This window comes from Drosophila arizonae, chromosome 5 (genome assembly GCF_054131065.1).
Source record: "Drosophila arizonae isolate 15081-1271.41 chromosome 5, UAZ_ARI_1.0, whole genome shotgun sequence".
Taxonomy (NCBI): Eukaryota; Metazoa; Arthropoda; class Insecta; order Diptera; family Drosophilidae; genus Drosophila; species Drosophila arizonae.
In genome coordinates, this window is record NC_142925.1 from 716,443 (window position 1) to 738,589 (window position 22,147).

The window sequence follows — 22,147 nt, forward strand, 5'->3', positions numbered from 1 at the left end:
TTAGTTATGGAACGAGGTTGTATAAATGAGTGAATGAATGAATGACTCAGTGACAACCTACGCTCGTTTGTAACTGTAAAGCAAATACCTGTATAACATGCAATTCTAATTACAAACCCTAAGTGGAATTAACATAGTAAAAGTCTCTATTTGTAACTCGAATTTCCATGAACAACATTGAGTCACGAATCGCGACATATTTATTTAATAAAATCATCAGATAACGTCTCTAAATTATACATATCTCAAAGCAACGCGCACGCCTCAGCGCGTGCACAGGGTATTCTGCTGAGAGAGAGAAAAGAAAAAGAGCCTGCATGCAAATTAAAGCAGCGACCAGGCAAGCAGCATTTGTGGAAGGCGACTGCGAATGACAGGCGCAAGGAAACAGGCGAACGAGAAGAACAAGAAGTTGTTCACGCAGGTAGCAGCAGGCATACAACGCGACCGCGTTTTGCGCACGCATCATTCACAGAATGAGTAGCAGCAGCAGCAGAAGAAGAAGAATAAGCAGCGGCTACATCAGCAGAGGCAGAGGAGCTATTCGCCGCCGCTTTGGCCTCTGCTGTTTTACCACCTGCCGCACTTGTTTATGACCGCCGACTTGTTGGCGTCTCTCACCGTGTTTGGACACTGGGACAGCCCAACGAAAGCGGAAACATGCGCATCAATGCACGCATACACATCAACACATACAAATACATACATAAATGAGCTTACATGGCACAAGACAACAACAGCAGCAGCAAAGCAGAGGCTCTAAAAGTAGTCAAGAAGAAGAGCAACAATAACATGACTGGAAATTGGCAAAGCCATCGCTGTCGCCGACGTCGTCGTCGTCATCGGCGCTGCGACTCATGCGCTTTTGCTTTGGGGCCTCTTTTCTTGTGCTTTAGTTTAAAACTGGTTACGTCGCAACCAGTTTTACGTCGTATCTATCTGTGTGCGTCTTTCTGCGTCGTGTGTTTGTGTGAGTGTGAACGTGTGCTGGGGAAGCCGCTTATTGTTACGTTCTTTTTGCTGCTGCTTCTGCTACATATTCGGCCTTTGCTAATTGCTGCCGCAAATGTAAAAAAAAAAAAAAAAACAATTAGCATGAATCGCACGCTCTCTGCCGCTCTTTCTCTCTCTATGTAGCGATGTGTATGTGTGAGCTCCGCTTCGCGCTATATTTGAGCATGTGACGTCACTAAGCAATGATTGCGTGAGCTTTAGCGTTAGATAAATTGTGTGTAAATGTATATTTTTTCTTAATGACAGTTATTTATAGGGCATCGCCAATGCGCACAAACTCGTTTTTAACGAACTTTTCAAGCAAGCAGCATACTTTAAGGCGATTTCTAAAGTTATGTTTTATCAGTGAACGCGTTCAAAGTGCAGCTCAATGTGATTACACTTTGATGGTGTGTGAGCGTGTGAATACTTGTGCAAGCAAACACACTCTTGAGTGTACTTCACAATTGAGCAAGACAATAATTCAGCTTGTGCTGAGCTGATAAGACTCGTTAATCTCGCTGTATTTTGTAATTACGCGCTTTTCTACACACACACGCACACGTACATGTACATGCATATGTGTGCATTCTCTGTTATCATATTAGCGCAACAGCAACAGCAAAAGAATTGTGCAAAAGTCAACTGCGCAGCCCAGTCAAGCGGAATAGGCAATTGACAAAGACAGTGAGAGAGAGAGAGAGACAGAGAAAGGTCGGGAGTGAGCGCAACATCTGGAAATGGCACATTATGAGAATGAGACAGTGGAATGTGCCGTTCATTGGAAAAGTGCGTCATTCGCAATTGGCTGACCGAAACTTATGAATACCCTGTGCCAATACTAAACAAAGCGCTTGTCACGTCTGCTTAGCTATGAGCGCCTGGTACAGAGTATATTCAATTCATGAGGCAACTCGACGAGGAGGAGATTTAATAGTAATTTAACATATATATTATATATATATATATCATATTATATATACATACAGTATCATACTTCGAACTCAGTTACATGAGCTTTGTCACTTTATACATACATATAGAGTTTAGATAAAGGGCATTTACTATGCGACTAATTGGGCCTTTCTAATTTCCTTTGGTACTTTTTGTTTTGTTTTGGGAATTTTTTTGCCAGCGTTGCGATTTTATTTATAGAACATTTAACATTGTCTATGCGTTTTGGCACAGACAAGAAAGAAGACACACACACACTGGTATACTATAAGCATGTATGTATGTGTGTGTGTGGGTATGTACATACTTGAGTACTCAAGTGTATTTATTTTTTTTTTTTTTTGGGCAGACGTTTAAAATTAGCAAATTGAGCCAAGAAATTCGTTTGTAAACAATTTGCAAGCAAAACATATATAAATAAATAAAAGTAAAAGTACATATGTATATATTAAATATATATAATATACTATATGTACACATACACATTTGCATGTCTGTCTCTATAATTTATATGTATTTTGCTTAGATCTTTCTTAAATATTGCTTTGACTGGCCTTCTGCGTTTGCCCATGGAAAATTAGCAACATTTGCTCACTAAAAACACACACATACACGAATGTGTGTAGATCACACTCACACATACATATATCTGACGTCACAGAGTGAAATGTCAGTGTCAATGCGTGGGGCCTCGACATTTAGTCTGAATAAAAGTTTAAATAGATTTACTTATAGCCAATTTTTTATACAATTCACTGTTCGCGTCGCTGGGGTAGAGCTAGTCAAAATTGGGGTAATATTGAAAATCGTTGTATGGTACAAGATATATATAGTGGAATATCTGTATAAAGGAATGACTCTACTTAGAATTCAGTTAGAGGGTATAAAAGTATATTATTAATATACACATTTGCTATAAATCAAAAATAAATTTTTACTCAGGAATTTTTATAAGCTATATAATCTATAACATTTTTAGACAGATATACTAAACTCTCTCTCTCTCTATTTCTCTCTATCTCCAGAATCCACTGTTAATTCTCGTAAAAATACTTTGGAGTCAACGCGCGAGAAATTGAAAGGTAAGTTTTGGATCATTCATCGTATTATCTATGGGAGTTTCGAATGCCTTATATTGTCTCGCCTGATATATTTCAAAGTCAGGGCTTTTGCTATCTCTAGGGGCTATCGCAGATAAGGCTAGAGATAGAGTCACACTGAATCATCGGCAAAATCAACTCATTGATTGACTGATTGAAGAGTATTGGAAAGCTCGAATATAAATCAATATAAATTAGTCTGACATGTCGAATTAGGAATAAAATCCAGTCTGATTTATTATAGTGCTAGGTTATGACATTTCCATACTTACTAAACTATATACTTTACTGTTTACTGTTTATTGATTGACTGAATGATTGAAGATCAGCACCCATCGCAATCCAGAAGAACTAGAAAAATGCCTTGGAGTTACCTATTATGTTTCTTGACTTTGACTTTGATTGCGGGATTTCTGTATTTTAATCAACTGATGATTTCTAATAATAATCTTCAATCAAAGAAAATCGAATACTGTAACAATATTTCATCAACTACCACACTTGGCTCAGCTATTTTGTATACGCACAAATATATATTTATGTATTTATTTATTTGTATTATTTATTTATAATTTTATATCGTTGACCTTCGGCTGGGTTTCGGTTTGTCCTTTGTTGTTTCCCTGGTGCGTTATCAGGGAAAGGCGTAGTACGCCCCAGCTTAGGTCGAACTTTCTATGTCAGCCCATTCCTTGTCGCTCTTCTTCTAGCTTTTTTGGCCCCACTTCGTCCAACCCTCCGGTAGTCTGACCCGTTATTTGATATTCAATACCATTTAATACAGTTATTATGGCTGGGGCAATTACACTTGGAGACGAGCGACTATTTAAATGCTATGTATATATACTATATATATGTCAATGCTCGACAATATTGATATGGGCAACACATACATACATACACATACATACATACACATACATACATACACATGCGTATATAAATGCGAGCATAAAATAGAAGTTGATAAAAACGCGAATGGCGTGATTCATGATAGAAGTACGCACATCCAACGCAGCGTAGCGCAACGCAACAAATAAATAAATGAAATAATAATAATATTAAGAATAACAATAATAACAATATGCGTTGCCTATGGAAAAGAACGAGTCGGTGCGCACAAGTGGGGCATGTGCGACTAGTAGATGCTCTAACAAGCACATTAGGTTCTAGAAGAAAGTAAAGAGAGAGAGAGAGGGATAATGAGAGATACTGAGAGAAACTATACTTCTGTCTACTTCTAATGTCAAGAGAGAGAGAGAGAGAGAGAGAGAGAGAGAGAGAGAGAGAGAGAGAGAGAGAAAGGCAGAGAGCCAAATGAGTGATGAAATAGATTCAGGAAGAGAGAGATATGCAGGTAGAAAATGAAAATATATATAAACTCATATTTCTATATTTATCTAAAAATATAATTAGATCTATCTTACTATAAACATGGCATATAGTTATCTAGCGATATGCATGTATCTTTCTGTTACATACAGCCTCAACAAACTAATATTCCCTATCCCCACATTTGCTCATTCACACGCACTCACGCACACTTTGAAAGAATTTAATACGCATATCAACAAGAGATTATGACTTAAGCACGGCGTACTAGATGTTCCCAGCTATATAAATGTGTGTATGTATGCATATACATGTGTGTGTGTGTGTGTGCGTGTGTGTATTTATGTATATAGCTCGCATTTTATTCTGCCAGCTGCTTTTGCCATTTCACTTTCGTTATCAAAGCCACTGATAAGCGCTTACGTGACGTAGATACGTTACGATATATGTATATGTATGTAGACCAATAAAGACACATATATGTATGTATGCATGTCTCTGTGTGTGTGTTTGTATATAGCTGGGGGCAGGGCAATGGAATTTAGATTGGCCCCAACAAATTCGTACCTTCTGATAAAGTTCGGCAATTAAGAAACAACAACAAAAAGATGCGCGAACAATAAATCAAATTTAGTTGGAAGACAAATTCGAGAATAATTCAATTTAGTGTCAAATTTAGATATAGTAGTATATATAAATATATATGTATATACTAATATGACTGGTATATGGAACTTTAAATTATAGAGAGGATATTTCTTGATTTCATGTTCAAATGGAAATGCCAATGCAACTGAACTGAAAGGCGATACATTGCTTTATAGCATCCATAGTTAATTGGTCTATTCTGACTATAGTTCTTTAATTCTCTATAAATTCCTCGCAAATTAAACATGTATTGAAATTCTCAACTTTTAACATCTCATATTTTTTCACATATCAAAATCGGTTCGTCCAAATTTTACACCTTTTCCCACCTCTTCTCGCAGTTTCTTGAACCACTTCAGCTTTGCTTTCTCTTCTCTCTTAATTTCGTAAACAGTTTTAATATTGTTTACCAGCCCTCGAGCCCTTTTCCGAGAACACTTCAAATCTAATTAGGATCGGGCAGTTGCTTAAGGTGCAAGGATATGCGATTGCAATAACTCGCCTGACACCCACAGCCAAAGCCTTAGCCGTTGCCATGGCTCACTCACAGCTGGGTTTTTCCGCAGAAGCAATTGAGAACCTCGACGAGCTGGCTACCTGAGTTGCCTAAGCCCTCTTAATAGCCCGGCTGACGCTGCTGCCGCTGCCCTTAGGTCTGGCAGTCAAGTGGCTTCGATTCGCTTCTCTCTTGGCGCTAAGGTTTTCGCTCAGCATTGAAGTTTCTATTGATGATTTTTATGGGTTTTTACCCGCTAAAATCTGTCAGGTTTAATGATGCCAGCCTGTCTGCAGTTTGAGCTCGGGATTTGCACAGGTACCGAATGCACTGAGGCACGTCATTACGCTGTCTCGCGGCTGTCTAGCTGCGACGCAAGTCCATCGGCTAGCGGCCAACAGCTGCCACGGCTGTGCATAGGCAAATACAAATAGAGCAAAGATAGATTCGAATAGCCGGGAGAACATTTGAGTGGCTATAGATACATTTACTAGATGCACAACTACATTTAGATACATTTAGAGCAATTACAATTACACTTTTAGCAATTCTGAGCAAGTTTATAGATAGATTATACTCATTGCAATAGCTATAGATACATTTGCATTGCATCATTTACATTTACAATAATGCAGATACATTAAGAACAATTACAGACACATTTACTAGAGATGTAGATACTTTTCCAGAGATGCAGATACCTTTTTCTTAGATACAGATACATTTACCCTAATACCGACAGATACAATTTGGCAATCATAGATACATTTGCTATAGATACTGAACTATAGCTGAGCCATAGATGCATTAGCAGTATACATAAATTCATTTGCATATCTGTAGATACATTAACATATCTATAGATACATTTACTTTAGCTACAGATACTTTTACAATGATACACAGCTAAAGATACATTTCAATACAAGTGCAGATACATTCGCATAGTCATAGTCATACATTGTCATAGCTATAGATACATTTACTCAGTCATAGATAGATTGTTGCTGCCCACAGATACATTTGCACAGCCACGGATACAGATAGACGACAATCATCATCAGCGGCAGCAGCAGCAGCAGCTGAACATTCACAGCATATTTTCATTGGCGTCGCAAGTCTGCGATCGTCTGTAGAGCTACTCGACTGCTTAATATAAAACCAAATTCATAGCAAATGTATGAGTGTGTGTGTGTATCTCTCTCTTTGTGTGTGTGTAAAAGTATCTGCGTGCCTCACAGCGACTGGCAAAGCTCTTCAACAGTCGCCCAACTGGCGATTCCCAATCAGCAGTCGCAGCCGCCAAGGCAAGTCCACAGCCAACAGACCAACTACACACATACACACACACACACTTGCAGAGCAGCTACAACATGACACAGAATGAACTCATGCGCTCTGATACCTCGAAACAACAACAAAAACAACAACCAAAACACACAAAGCTGACAGAGACACTGTGAAGTGAGACTCTAGTGCCAGAGAATTATAATCGAGCAATAGACAGGGCACATATTATGCACACACACACACACACACACACACTCATATAGATACACTCACACACGTACACAATCTATTCGGCCAACACATGTAAAATTCGAGTTGGGTTTCTCAATTTTGATTTTTATACCCTGAACCCATTTTCAATGGGAAATCAGGGTATAATGGTTTTGTTGAAATGTATGTAACAGGGAGAAGGAGGCGTGGCAGACCCCACAAAGTATATATATTCTTGATCAGGGTGACGAGCTGAGTTGATTTGGCCCTGTCCGTCTGTCTGTCCGTCTGTCCGTCTGTCCGTCTGTCCGTATGTATGAACGCGTCGATTTCAGAAGATATAAGAGCTAGAGACTTCAAATTTTTTTTCAAATGTCCGTAATTACAGCGCGCATATCAAGTTTATCATTAAAAATCGATAACTCATCCCGATCTTTTTTTATCGATAAAAAACCTTATCGAAAACCAGTTATAAAATTATATCTTCCACACCTTTATTGCTAGAGTCTCCAAATTTTTAATGTATGCTTATATGCAATTTATACAATTTCGGTTTTTGTTAAAATTTACCCCCCACCCTTAAATTCACCCCCTCACCCTCACTTTTGTAAAAAGCGTATTTCAAATACTAGAGACTTGTGCTTTGGCAATTACATGCATATCCACGTTATAATCATAATCTGAAAGTTTCATGAAGATCGTACGTCCATAAAAAAAGTTATTAAACAATTAAGTTCTCATAGTAAGCGCACACTGCAGCCCATGCGTGTTTATGCGTGGGTGCTTGTGTGTGTATGTGTTTGTGTGTGTATGTGTTTGTGTATGTGTTTGTGTATGTGTATGTATGTGTTTGTGTATGTGTGTGTGTATGTGAGTGTGTGTATGCGTTTGTGTCTGTATGCGTGTGTGTGTGTATGTATGCCTGTGTATGCGTGTGTGTGTGTGTTTCTTGTGTAAGCTGAAAGACGCGAAAAATGATTGAAATAGCTAACACTCCAAGGGTTCAGGGGATCTCGTAGTCGAGCAGTCTCGACTAGAGCTTTCTTACTTGTTTTTTTTGCGCTCGTTTATAACACCTCATATGACGCACTTTTGCTGAGCTGATTGATTGATTGACTGCATGATTGATCACCTGATTGAAGAACACAACCTAGCCTGAGAAGAGATACCTATGTAGCGCCAATTTGCATAGTTACAAGTTGTAGGTGTCATAAAGGAAAACTAGACAGACTAGAGCTAAAAATTGAAATTTTTTGGGCTCTGATATGCTAAATATGCTAAAAAGTAACGTGTCTAAATTAGTACTCTTTTTAGATCATTTTAAATAACATAGATGCTGGTTTAAAAATAATAGTAAATTATTTACAAACTTTTAGAGACTTTTACATAAATATTAATGAACTACTTTTCGATCATTGTTTTAGTTCACTAATTTAAATAATTCTTTTTAGATCATTGTTGGTAGATCTGTCATTATTTTTGGATAATTGCCTTAGGCATGTAGTTAATTATTTTTAGGTAATTATTTTATATTAGTGGTTTAACAAATTTTTAAAACAGTTTTGGATTTCTATGCACAGCTATTTTTAGATCATTATTTAAATGCTGAATTATTTGAGTAATAATATTGCATAAAGCTAAGCAATTGAATTTATCGCATTTATAGCTGCTGAAAAAGTCATGTGAATTTCGATGCATTTTTCAGGCCTTTCGTATAATTGATCACCTTAAGGAAAACTTGATCATAAATCATAATTTCTTGACAAATCGCTTAGCAAATTTATTAAAAATATAAATTGAATTTATTACTATGCGACGTGCTCCTAGAGCTGATAAAGAATGTGATTTTCAGTGACTTTTTCATGACGCCAACCCGAAATACTCTGCTCGCCAGTCAGTCAGTCAGTCAGTCCGTCGATCCGTCTGTCTGCCGAGCAGTACTCAGCAGTCGATTGGACCCAGCCCCAATCGCAATTCCATGCGCAGTTCAATGTTCAATCGCTCTGTGCCGTAGATGTAGATACAATTAACGTATTTCTCTATCTACAAAATTCGAAATACGAAAAACAAAATAAAATACGAAATACAAAATATAAAATACGAAATACGAAATACGAAATATGCAAATGCTCATGACGTGCGCGCACTTAGCGATTGTCGATTCTCAATTGTTGTTGCTGTTGTTGTAGCTAGTTTTATGGTCTGGCAGTCATCGTCATTCATAGACGACTAAAGAGAGATAGAAATATATGTATGTGTATATACATATATACCTATATATACGATTGTGTATACAAACTTTGTTTGATTTTTTTGGGCTTGAATTGAGTTGTGCAAATATTAACCAAAAATTTACACCCAATATACCCTATATGCCATTGTGTATGCGTGACTAGAGGCATACAACGAAGACTAATTGAGAGGAAAACAAGCAAAGATCATATAACTATACTTATTATATCCTGTATATTAAAAAAAACCCTAAGTCAACGAAATTTTAGAGTATCGACCATAGGCAATTACAGGGTATCTTTAACAAGCATTTGTGAAGTATGATGAAGAGTTGTTTGTTAATTATTTATTCATAAAAGTCTATCAAGTAGTGTCAATATTATTTACAGTTGAGCTCCGTCAAAAAATGATGCAGGGTATCTTTAGTGTGCCAACTATGAATTAACTTAAATAAGTGTCGATGAAACATGACGAGACTTTGCTCTACTACGAATATAATAAATTCCCTATTAGTCAGATTTCAATGCATTACAGGGTATCCATTAGCTGTCATTCCCTTAGCCAAATCTTTTTTCCTGCTTGTCTGACTTTTGTTGTTCGCTGCGGCTGTCTGAAAATAGAAACACGGCAAACGTTGCGTGTCAACAAATGAGCAATCAACATTTTCTAATAGCCAACTTTAGTGGATCCCAGTCGAATCGTTTCAAATGCTCGAAACGAGCCTCGACTTTGGCTCGAGTCTCTGAAATGTTCGTTTTAATTTTTGATACCCCGACTTTATCCATTTGACTGAACTTGCGGTCGTTTGGGTCCAATGTTGACTAAGGTCCAAAAATATTTGCCGCTGACGCATAGATCGATTGGCCAGAGCCATTAAGGAAGCCCTATTTAGGCAAGGAATGAATAGGGCATACCCTGTATGCAGTTTAAGAAAAAGTATATCTGGGCCACATACATAGAGCTCTACAAATCTTATATACCCCATTCTGCTTTTTGCGGGTATACAAATGATTTATTTAAATAAAATAAGGCCGAAACTGTATATACCCCATGCCAATGCTTAAAGGGTAAACAGCAGGCCCTTAATCAAATTAGAGGTATATACTCAATATATATCAACTTTGATTGCTACTCATTTGCTGTTACATAGATTGCTATTAGTTTTGTATACCTCATTCTGCATATTGATGGGTTGTGTTATCTTTAGATAAATATACATACTTTTATATAACATTAAAGCGGCTTTCGCCTGCCTGTTACAAGAGCTTTAACCAGTCTCTCATACCCCTCACTCTTCACTCACACACAGCCCAGCCAAGCAGCTTTGCTTTCAACCACATCCTTAACCGTTAAGCATTTACGAAGAGCACGCCCTAAACTATGCAATGCTCAATGAGCCTTGCCCCATGAGTAAGCAATACTCTTAATAGTCGTTGTCGTCCTCGTTGTTGTTGTTGTTGCTATTCTTGCATTTGATTAGGCGTAAAGCAGCCTCACGAAAAGCTCTTCTGACACCCCGCTCAAATGCGTTGAAGCGTGAAGCAAGAACAGCCCAGAGAGAGCAGAGCGAGAGCGAGAGAGACAACAACTGCTGTTCGAGTGCCTTTGAAGCTCAACAGGTCATCTTGTGTCTTGGTCACACTTAAGTGACGGCTCTCTCGCGCCCTCTCACGCTCCCTTTTCGCACTCCTTCTGTTACTTAGTTTGTGCCGTTGTTATTGTTGCTGTTCTCTTTTTTCGCCTTTTCAATTAGTTTTGATTGTCGCATCGCTTCGCTTATGTCGTGCGTATTTTTTGTATTATTATTTTTGTTAAACGACGACGACATTGCTTTTTCTGCTTGCTCAATTAAAGAAGTTAACTCTATTGATTACGTTTAATATCGACCGAAACGTACCGAGTTCAAACCTGTTCGACTGCAGCAACAGCAACAATAACAACACCAACAACAAACACATTCAAATCGTGGGCATGTGCACGAGCGTTAATAATAACAAAGTTGGAGCCGACAACGTCGCCAGCATTGCTGAACTGTCCAGACATGATCACGTCGCCGTCGTCGTCGTCGGCGTCGTCGTTGGCGTCGTCGTTGTTGTTGCCTTTGGCTCCAGTGATTGTTTGTGCTTTGCTTGTCCGTCTGCGCTGTAGCCGCCACTTTGGCGGCACTGGCCGAACCATAGCTTCTGGTTGCAGTGTCTCGCTCTCCCATCTTGTGCTCTCGCTCTCTTCGCCTCTTCTCTCTGCGCCTACATTGCAACGGCTGTTTTATGTTGCGCTTAATGGTTTCATTTGCCGAGTGTATGTATGTGTCTATGTGTGTGTGTGTGTGTTTGTATATCGATTACTCAATGCGTGAATGAATAAGACGTCGTCAACACTGCAGTTTCTTTCTGGTGCCACTTGCCCCGCTCTCGCTCTCGCTCTTGCTCTATCTCCCACTCAGCTGTGTTAATTGTCTGTATGTGTGTGTGTGTGTGTGTGCTTGTCTGTGTTTATTTTTAAGTCAATCGGTTCGAAAGACGTTTTATTGCCTGTAATCAATCGTCGCGTGCAAAGAGTGCGAGGGGATCGGCCTATTCGACTATGCCGATTGCTCACATTACAAACAAACACACACATGCACACATACGTGTCTGTGTGCTCGTCATGGCTTTATACTGTGTTTATTGATTAGATTGTTTACCTTTTTTTGTGATATCATCAACGGTTCTTACTGTTCGGCCTTATCGTACGTCAACTGTCTAAATATGTATATGCACACATGTACGTACACATGTATGTGTGTGTTTACACATGTACATACATACATATATGCACATCGAAACTATTTCTGTTTCGGGGGGATGTGCATTCGCCGATAGACGGCCACCGTTCTTATCGATTCGCTTCCGTTCGATTTGCGTTGATATTTGGAGGCAGACAACGGGAGTTTCTAACTGTTGTCAACTCACAATTGCAATTAGATTAGACCATACTCATGCAGTGTTATCGATAACACGACAAGCACATTCTAACTACATTACTGTACCTCAAATACTATATTATCATATCCTAATCAGCTACTTAAACAGACCGATTCCCAAAAAGAAATCAGCTCACACACACACACGCACACTTGTTCAATAAAATATCAATCAACAGCAAAATCGCATGTTCACCCAACAAAGACAAAAATTTGCAAGCGCCAAATAAAATCTGATATAAATTAACGCAAAAAAAAAACTGCACAGCAAAAATTTAACCAACCCTTGCCCCCGCCCCCTTTTTGGCAAACGCAACAGAAAATGGCGCACTAAAAAAAAAATAAATATGTATACAATAAAAATACAAAACATACCAAAAACAAAGTCAATTGATCTAATAAGCCAAGAACGCGGTGACAGCGACGCAGACGCAAACGTAGACGGCGACAGCAACGGCTACGGCGAAGACGGCGCTCGCTCATTTAAGCAAAAGCCTCGAGCAGCGAGTTCTTTTATTCGTCTTTGCCCATGCTACAGCAACAACAACAATAGAAATAAAAATGTGTGCGCGGGGTGTTTTGGGGCTTCCCTGAGCAACAAGCAGAGCATATTCACTCACACACACACACACACACACAGCGGTCACGGCGCGCAACAGCCGACGTAGTCTTGGCACTTGCTGACTAGCTTCGGTCGTTGTTGTTCTTGCTGCTGTCGTCGTCGTCGTGGTCGTTGTCGTCGTTGTTGTCGTTGTTTTTGTTGTTGGTGGCGACCCAGTACATATGAGAGACAGGGCCGGTTCAACATTATAGCGGGCCATAAATAAACAATGCTAGCTAATACAATTTATTTATATGTATGCGCCTCTGTAGGCAGATACTCGCAAACACACACACACACACACACATTATTACGCTCTGTGTATATTTTGGGCTCTTGGTAAATCCAACCGCAGCCGGTCTGCACACACAATGACGTCGACAGACGCCGGCAGCGACAGCGGCAGCGGCAGCGACAACAGCAGCAGCAACAACAACAGTAGCAACAGTTGATCGAACATTCGAAGATCGAACGTCGTGCTGTTAAGTTGGCCTGCCGGAACGGAACGGAACGAAGCGCAGCGCTGCGAAAATAAAAAGAGCGAATACCGCGATAGGCGCAAGCATGAACAGTGAAACATAAACAAATAGCAAAAATAAGAAACAAACTACAAAAAAAAAAGAGCGACGAGCAAAACGTGTGTGTGTAGGCGAGAATGCGAGTTCGAATGCATATGCGACTACAGTTACGATTGTGAGTTCGAATGCGAGTGCAAGTGCCCAGACCCAGTGCCAGTGCCAGCGCCACTGCCAGTGCGTACCCAACAAGTTTTGAATTAATCAAATTAGATCACAGCAGCAGTCGCCGCAGTCGCCGTAGCAGCAGCAGCAGCAGAGATGGCAAAGTGAGTTTTATTCTCTCGATTGAGCTAAAGTTCGAGTAGTTTTGGAGTGGAAATGTTTGTTCATATGTATGTAATATGGTAATAAATCAAATATCCAAAATACAAAGTGCAAAAAGTCGCCTCACTTTTAATGGGTGTATGGATGTGTAAGTGTGTGTAAGCGTTATTTAATTAGAAAATGGAAAGCAATAACAACAAACGGCTATAGCTGAGTGCGAGTGCAGGAATTCCAAGAAATTTTTGTGAAAATTCAAAATAAACAAAGTCAAAGCCAAAGCAACGGCGACGTCGACTTTGACGTTTTGTAGCGCGCCACAAAAATAACAACAACACGCACACATATACGATAATAATAAAAACAACAACAAGCCGCAGCAGCAGCGGCATCGGCAGCAGGGCAACCCCCGCTGTAGTCGTCGTGATTTTGAGGTCTGTTCATCTTGTTCTTCTTCTTTCTCTACTTCATCTTGCTGCTTAGTTCAAAGTAAGCAACACCAACAACAACCACAACAAATACGTTCGGGTGAGTAGCAAGCAGCAGCAGGTTATCAAACGAACGGGAGGGAGGGAAGTAGAGAGAGAGAGAGAGAGAGAGAGATAGAAAGAGGCATAAGCATATGTCATGCTGTGCGCTCAATTTCACATTGCAGCAATAAGGAACACATTGGACTTGAACTAAATACGTTGCGCTCTCACAAGCTCTCTCATTCGCTCGCTCGCTCACTCACTGTCTAGCTCTCTACCTGCCTGCATGTGAGTCGATGTACTAAACGTAAATTAAGCCGGCGCCAGGATACCTGCCGTCAACAGCAACAGAACCGACGACGAGGACGTCAGCGTGCGCGAGCGAGACAAAAGGCTTGCAACGTCATTGACACAGCTAAAAAGGGCAGCAGGCAAAACGGCATAGAACAAAGCAGAAGGTGAAAATCCACTTAAAAGCAAAACAAAAGAAAGACACAGCCGAAGTGGTAGAGAGAGAGATAGCGGGAGAGGGTAAGAGTGCGAGAGTATGAGGAATGCCCGTTGTGGGAACAATTAAGTGTGTGCAACAGTTATGTCCCATCGGGCCTGTGTGTGTGTGTGTGTGTGTGTGAGGAATGCCCTGCTACGCATATTACGACACATGTTTTTATGGTCTTGGGCTTAGGCAACCCCTGACCTTGACAACAGATACGAAACTGGATGCCCGCGGAGCATATGATAAATGGCAACAGCAATAGCTAGAAATGTGTGTATGTATGCGTATTTAGCTATAGCTAGTTGAAGTGCTGCGTGGGCGCAAAATTCCATCAGCCAGACGTTGATAATTTTCTATGTTTTTTTTCTTCGCCTCTATAGCATAACGTTTTTAACTGTTTATTCAAGCGTGCTCATCAGCAGCCATCATAGCACACACACACTTAGATAACTCACATTTATATAGCCATTAACTATAGATTTCTGTTTGTTTTACGCTTTAGTCGCTGCCGAAAAAAAAATACCAGTTTGGCAAGCATTTTGTGCACGCTACGTAAGCGTTTTTAATTTAACAAATATAAATTATACCCTAACTCGGAGATCAAGCGACTAGAATAGCGTGTTGGCTGAAATGATAGAAACAAAACTATTTAATGTAAAAATAAAATACCCCTACTTATAGCACATAAAATAAGCCAAAAATAATAAAATTTCAATTTACAAAGAGTTATAAACTCATCTACAAGCAAGACATACATTTTCAATAAGAAAATACACTTACCTCAGAGCAATTATAAATTCTAGGGAATACCCCCAGTTAAGTCGATATATCAAAGAAAGTGTATTTCAAGTGTGTCACAATTTGAATTGCTGTTTTTTTTTTTTTTTTTTTTGGTCTTATTTGTTTTTAGCTTTTTCTATTTTTTGCTAATATGCAAAAATTCACACATACACACACCTCTGCACACACATACGCACTTACTGAAAGCATTTCCGTCCTTCAAATGCCAAAAAGTAGAAGACGAAGAAGAGGCAAGAAAAATAAATAGAAAAATATATTAGCAGAAGAATTTCGAATTATTATTATTAAATTTTCATATGTCTGAAGATTTTTAACGCCTGAATGCACGATTTGAGAAATATTTAATTGATATAGATATGTATAGCAGAATGTTGTGGTATATATACTATTATATATGAGGGTACGTTTATATAATATATCGTAAGCTTTGAAGAAATAGAAATTCATATATTAAACAATTTAATTGGCTTTTGTTTAAATTGAAATGGATTTTCCCATATAAAACAACTTTTTAAATAGAAAAAAAATTAAACGAAAATTTTTATATATAATATGGAGAATTTTCATATGGGAATAGAACAATACAGAAGAGATTCACTACAAGAAGAAACGCTTAATGAAGAAGAATGCAAATTCAATATGTTTCAAAGTAGTTATAGACCCACACTTAAAAACTCTTTCTATGGAAATATTTAATGGTCTGGTTTCAGATTCAAGTGCTCACTGTATATGGATGAAGAATAAGAGCTAGAATATGGTAGAACAATAAACAAATTAAAAAAAAAAAAGCCAGTTTATTCAGTCTGGTTTGTTATTTGAGTGTTCACTCTCTTCATATAGAGGCATACATATATAAAGGATCCATTAAAGTTATGCACGACCGAAAAAGCTATGATGGACTAAAGAATTTATTGTGTTTACTCCATACTTCAAAATATTCCACTCTATCAATAGATGTTATGAAATTTACCAAATTCACTTAAAAGCTCATCTAAAATCCTCGTTCGTTATTCGGTGTGGCCACTGTAGAAGAAGCTGTCAAAAAATGGCCAAATTGAAATGTGCTAACTAAAAAGGCCAATAGACACCAACTATAATTAGCTAATGTCTAAAAAGAACCGCTAAAAAAATCAACAACTAAAATATAAATACTAAAATAAATCGAAAAAAAAAAAACATCGAAACAAAAGAAAAAACACTTGAATGTCGTCTTACGTAGTTCGAAATTTATAAATAAATTAAACTATTTGCTTTGCACATTGAAATTTGAAAAGCAAAAGCAAAATAAAAATCGAAAGATCAACAGATAAAGACATATATTATAGAATATATGTATATACTATATGTTTGTGTTCTCAATTGTTTCGAATAATTTCATTTTCGTGTTTTTGTTCAAATGTAAACAAAATGTTGGCAAATTATTTAACACTTTTTTCTAGCCTTTTCTCTTGGCAGTATTTCGTGAATTATTTTTAGCATTTCGATTCTCGTTTCGCGATTTGTTCTCTGTTTATTTTGAACTTAGCTCTCTTTGAAAATCTTGTTTCAATTATACACACGATTTGCTGAAATATAGCTAAAATATCTTTTATAGCTAAATTCGTTTACATATTTCGTCTGTATATTATTTGTAGCCCTATTTCCGGTTTCATTTAAATGTCGGTATACACAAGAATTATTCTATGTATATGTATACATATATATATATATACTACATATCTTAAATGTAATAGCCATATATTAGACTCTATTTATATATTGTATTTTGGTCTAAATTGAGGCCTTGGCACTGGCCAAAAACCAAAAATCGGTAGAAATAATTTTTGCTGACGTCAATTTTCTGTTCTTTATATTTTTTTTTTGGGAAATTCCGCGCTAGGAAAATGAAAAATTATACAAAATGATTATTCTATATTTTCTCCAATGGCGAAATATACTCGATTACTCATCTGAAATAGCTGAAGAGTTGATAATTAAATCAACTTTACATATCTAACTTGTTGATAAATAAATATTATTTTCTTGTGAATCTATCTTTAATGGAACTTTACCTTTCCTGCTATATTTCAGAGATTTCCTAGAGATTTCACATTTAAAGTATATCCGTAAATCATATTAAACTGAAGTTTCCTAGCCATATTTCACATTTTAATTATGATCTTATCTTTTCCAATTCCCCATTGACACTACCTTCCAAAGGTGCCATCGCACGCCCACTTTAATTCTCAACGAGACCCACTTCAAAATATAAATAAAAACAACAATTTTAATAGAATTTGCTTTTATCAGTTAGCTATAAAAAAGAGAAGCAAAAAAATCGCCAGCTCATAGTAATTTATACCTTTTTGCGGTTTTCTTATAAATTTATCAGTAAATTAGTAAGAATTTTTTATTGTATATTTATTTATATAAAGATTTGTTTATTCTATTGGAAACCCCCAGGCAAAGTAAACAAAGCGAAAAAAAACTGATTTGGTTCTAGATTTCGAGGGTTGCGCCAGTGTTGGCAGGAGTATAGCTAAAAGCTACAGATAAAGTTTAAAAAGCTATATCCTAAAGTAAAAGAAGCCGAAGTGACAACTCTGTTAATACAGACTCTGTATATACAGACAGACAGCCACACAGCACACGCACAACACACATACATACATATGCGTTCCTTTAACCATTTGTGGACTAAATGCAAAAAGAAGAAAAGATTAAGAGGAAGAGCGACGATCGTTAGCGCTGCTTAATCGCATTAATTTGATTTCCGACAAACGCTCAAGTGTTGCCGAGTGCCCAACAACAACAGCAACACAAACGAGTACGTCATAGAGCACAGAGAGAGAACGACAGAGAGAGAGAGAGAGAGGGAGGAAGAGAGAGCAACAGCAGAGACTAAGCAAAAAAAAAAGTGCTTATCAAGCGCTCTAGAAAGCTCCAAGTGCCCAATTGCATTCGTATTGGTGTCGTCATATTATCGTGTGTCGCTGAATAAAAAAAATACAAGTAGCACTGCCCAAAGCACAGGCCAGACCCAAGCCCAGCAGTGAACTCACTCACACATACACATGAACAGTCACATATACACGCGAGCAACAAGCTAAACTCGTTTGCTGTCGAGCTACAACAACAACACGAGCAAAATTATTAAAATTTTTCAGCTTGATTCATGCTCGCTCACACACGGCCTGACTGACATACAGAGCTACTACACATGCACACATACACACACAGGCATACAACCAAGCGCACATATGCCCACACATACACTCACTCTCTCATAAATATAAACAAAATTCAAGCAATAACAACGTCGTCGACGACGACGACGACGACGACGACGACGACGACGACGACGACGGCGGGTTTCCTCGTTTCTTGTGAATTGACTCAATATAATACACAAAAGCAAAGCGCAGGCAGCGTCAGCGTCAGCGACGCCAACGACTGCGACGGCGACAGCGACGACGGCGGTGGCGGCGGCGACAGTGTTGTCAAGTTGTTTGGATTAGTCATGTAGCTTGTGTGTACATGCATATTGTATATACATATACATAGACATAGATGAGTGGGGGTTAGTATTGAAAACAGGCTAAATACTCACACACATACATATCAATATATATATATATATTCATGCTCGTCGCCACATGGCTGCTCGTGCTTCACTCGTGTGTAATGGCTGGCTAGCTGGCTGGCTATTTGACTGGGAGTGCAAAGAGAAGAGCCTCGGTCTTCGTGTGTGTAGACAGCTGCGGCAACTCTAGCTGTTTGGCGCTCTCGCTCTCAGTCGATCGCTGCGCACGTACATACATATGTTAGTATGTATGTATGCATGCGTGCGTGTGTGTGTAGCAATTATTATTTTATTATCATTTTTTTCACTGCTACGTTTTGTGCTGTGCTTCTACGTTTTAAATGGTTTTGTTGTTATCGTTGCCGTTGCTGCTGCTGCTGGTGCTCCCCAGACCTTCCTTAGTCAGCAAAAATTCGCATATATACACATTTATTGCTGGGGGCCTGTGCATGTATGGGTGCGCGTGTTTATGCATGTTTGCATGTATGTGTTTGTGTGTACGTAATCAACAATAGCGCGGGTACAGGCTGGCGACAGCCGTCGTATTGTGTTCCCCCACTTCGCGTCACCTGTTGTTGTTGCTGCTGTTGTTGTTGTTGGGGAGCTACGTTTTTGCTTGATTTGATCATTTCTCAGCAGCAGCAGCAGCCGCGGCAGAGGCAGCAGTAGGCGACCCTGTGCTTACTTTTGATTGACAATTGCAACAGTGTGCGGGACGGCGAATTGGCGAATATTGCGGTATGCGGCGACGTTGACGTTTCGCTATCGTTGCTTTTCGTTCTCCCTCGCCCCTTTCTGCTTTTGCCTTGTGCCAGTGTGCCTTTTCCTGGCGTGCTCAATTTTTTGATTATTGTACGGTTTTTACTCATTTCTACACTCTGCCGCTGCCTGTCTTTGGGCTTTCAAGTGAGTGTGTGCGAATGTGTCTATGGGTGTATGTGCGTGTGTATGCTTGTGCTTTTGTTTTCGCGCTACTCTTTTGCCAGTTAGTCGCGTCGCTTTGCGTTGCGTCGCGACGCTTCTTCGTTTTCTTTTGCACACTCTCGCGCACACACAGTGATTTGTCTGGTTTTTGTTGTTGCCGTTTCTGTTGCTGTTTTTGTAGCTGTAGCTGCTGCTGTTGCTGCTTGGGCTCTGGTCTTTGAATGAATTTTTCAGCTTGCCTCGTCTAGTTGTCTTTAACTGTTTCATGCTCGCTGGTCGCCGTTTCGTTGTCGCGAGCGCCTTGACTCGATGCACGCAATTCGCTTGTTGTTATAATTTCGGTCTCGATTCTCAAGTCTTTGGCACTCAACTGAAATATTGATGAAACCTATCGATAGCCTTGCCTATCGATATTGCTAATCAGAGCGCGTAAAAGAAAGAGAGCGCACGACTGAGTCACAGGTACGAGCTATTGCGTATTGCACTATTCATATTTAATGCAAATTAAATGAGCGAGTGTGAGTGTGCATATGTGTGTATGTGTTTATGTGTTTGTGTTTGTGTGCTCATCGTTTCATTTGTGCTGTTGTTAGTTGTCATTTCCTTTTCTTTGCCGTTTTTTATCAGAAGCTTCGTCTTCATTGGAATTCCGTATCATTTCCGTGAATTTTACGTGTTTATACTTTTGCTGTGAGTACACACATTTGGGCTGCTAATAAATTATTAACAATTGTTAAGTGACCAAGCTTGGCTCTCTCTTTCTCTTTTACACCTTTGTTTTTTTGAAGCTGCAAATGACGTACAACTAAATTTTATTGACAGTCCGACAGACAGACTGAGGCGCCGCGAATAGCGCGTTCCTTTTCGCTTATTGCATTCGTATACGTGTATGAATGTGGGTGTGTGTGTGGGTGTGTGTGATTGGGGCACGCGTGAGTGAGTGAGTGAGAGGTCGTCAATCAGCGAGTGTTTACATTAAACGGCTCTCATGTGACGTCGCTCGGCGGCTATCACTGTGAGTGTGACCAGGCACTTGATAATCCGCTATTTACTTGCGAATTGCACTTTGCACGCTGAGCAAATGTAAATGCCAATGCATACATATGAATGTATATGCTATATTAATGTGTATATAAATATGTATGTACATATGTATGTACATGTATGTATGCGTGTTTTCTTTGAGCAACCTTAGCTTTAGAGCTAAACGCCTAATAATAAAAGCCAACAACGGAATCGTTAAACAAAGTCAAAGTCGTGATAATAAAGTCATTTAAATATTTGTTTCTTTTCTGCTCTCTCTCTCTCTCTCTCCCTCTTCCTCTTGCTCTATTCTCTTAAAGTAAATATAGAAAAACTGGTGTGTAGAGCTGTCTTATTAGCTGTTATTGTTGATTACACTTATCGCTATGTTTAAACAAAAGGAAAGCCCTACTATTAAGTGAGGGCTGTATGAAAAGCAATTTAGCTAAGCTATTGATCAATAATAATGAGTATTACATAACTGTAATGCGATCATGAGTGTGTGTGCCTGTATGTGAATTATAATTCCTTTTTCATATGTACGTGCGTGTTTATCATGAGTGAGAGAGACAAATTCCCTTAATGGGAAATCCTTGTGGCGCCTCTAACCTGATCATATGAATGTGTGTATGTGTGCAGCGCATGCAAAAAATACCCTTGCGCGCAATTCCAATTGGAAGATTGTATTACATTTAGTCCCTGCAAAAATTCTGCTGATGGGAAATTCCTATGTGGCACTCCTCCGCCTAATCGACACACACACACATTCACAATGTGAGGTTAGGTAATTACTACTATTTAATACGATAACTAATCGGCGTCATAGCGTGAGCTATGCGAGTATTTTCTTAACGTTGCCCACTAATCTCTTCCGTAATGCCGCTTAATTGCCAACGACAGCCGCGGCTGACGTCAAAGGTGTCGTCGATGGGTCTACGAATATACATACATACATATATGTATATATTTATATACAAGAGGCAGGTGGAATGGGGAGGTTATGCCGTTTATCGGACAATTTGTCTGATTTGTGAGTCAGGTGAATCGACCAACTAATAAATATATTGAAAATGAGTTTCACAAATGTTTAGCTGATAAACAACAATCCAAACGTTATCAATGGAATTTTTGGACACTTTTTTTTTGCTATATTATTTATTTTTATATTTATGGCTTGTTGATAAAGGCATGGAAAAAGACATATCAAAAGGGAA

The 22,147-nt window shown here is 38.8% G+C and overlaps 1 protein-coding gene and 1 long non-coding RNA gene across 7 annotated transcripts in view; one reads left to right on the top strand and one right to left on the bottom strand.

The window, feature by feature from the left end:
• The window catches only part of shn (zinc finger protein schnurri), a 53,666-nt gene that overhangs the window by 19,352 nt on the left and 12,167 nt on the right, over window positions 1-22,147 (top strand). For 2 of the 6 annotated variants that reach the window (XM_089469407.1, XM_089469409.1), the window contains exon 2: window positions 2,973-3,029. In XM_089469407.1, coding sequence (XP_089325533.1) covers window positions 2,973-3,029 — 57 coding nt within the window. Of the gene's footprint in view, window positions 1-2,972; window positions 3,030-13,261; window positions 13,663-13,936; window positions 14,186-20,177; window positions 20,373-20,575; window positions 20,601-22,147 lie in introns of those variants that run through there. The other 4 variants (XM_089469411.1, XM_089469412.1, XM_089469410.1 and 1 more) reach the window with 4 other exon arrangements.
• LOC149268352 (uncharacterized) lies at window positions 15,156-19,652 on the bottom strand. The gene is made up of 2 exons (XR_016270368.1): window positions 19,014-19,652; window positions 15,156-15,620 (listed from the first exon to the last, which is right to left on the bottom strand). It is a non-coding gene; the product is annotated as an uncharacterized LOC149268352 (long non-coding RNA).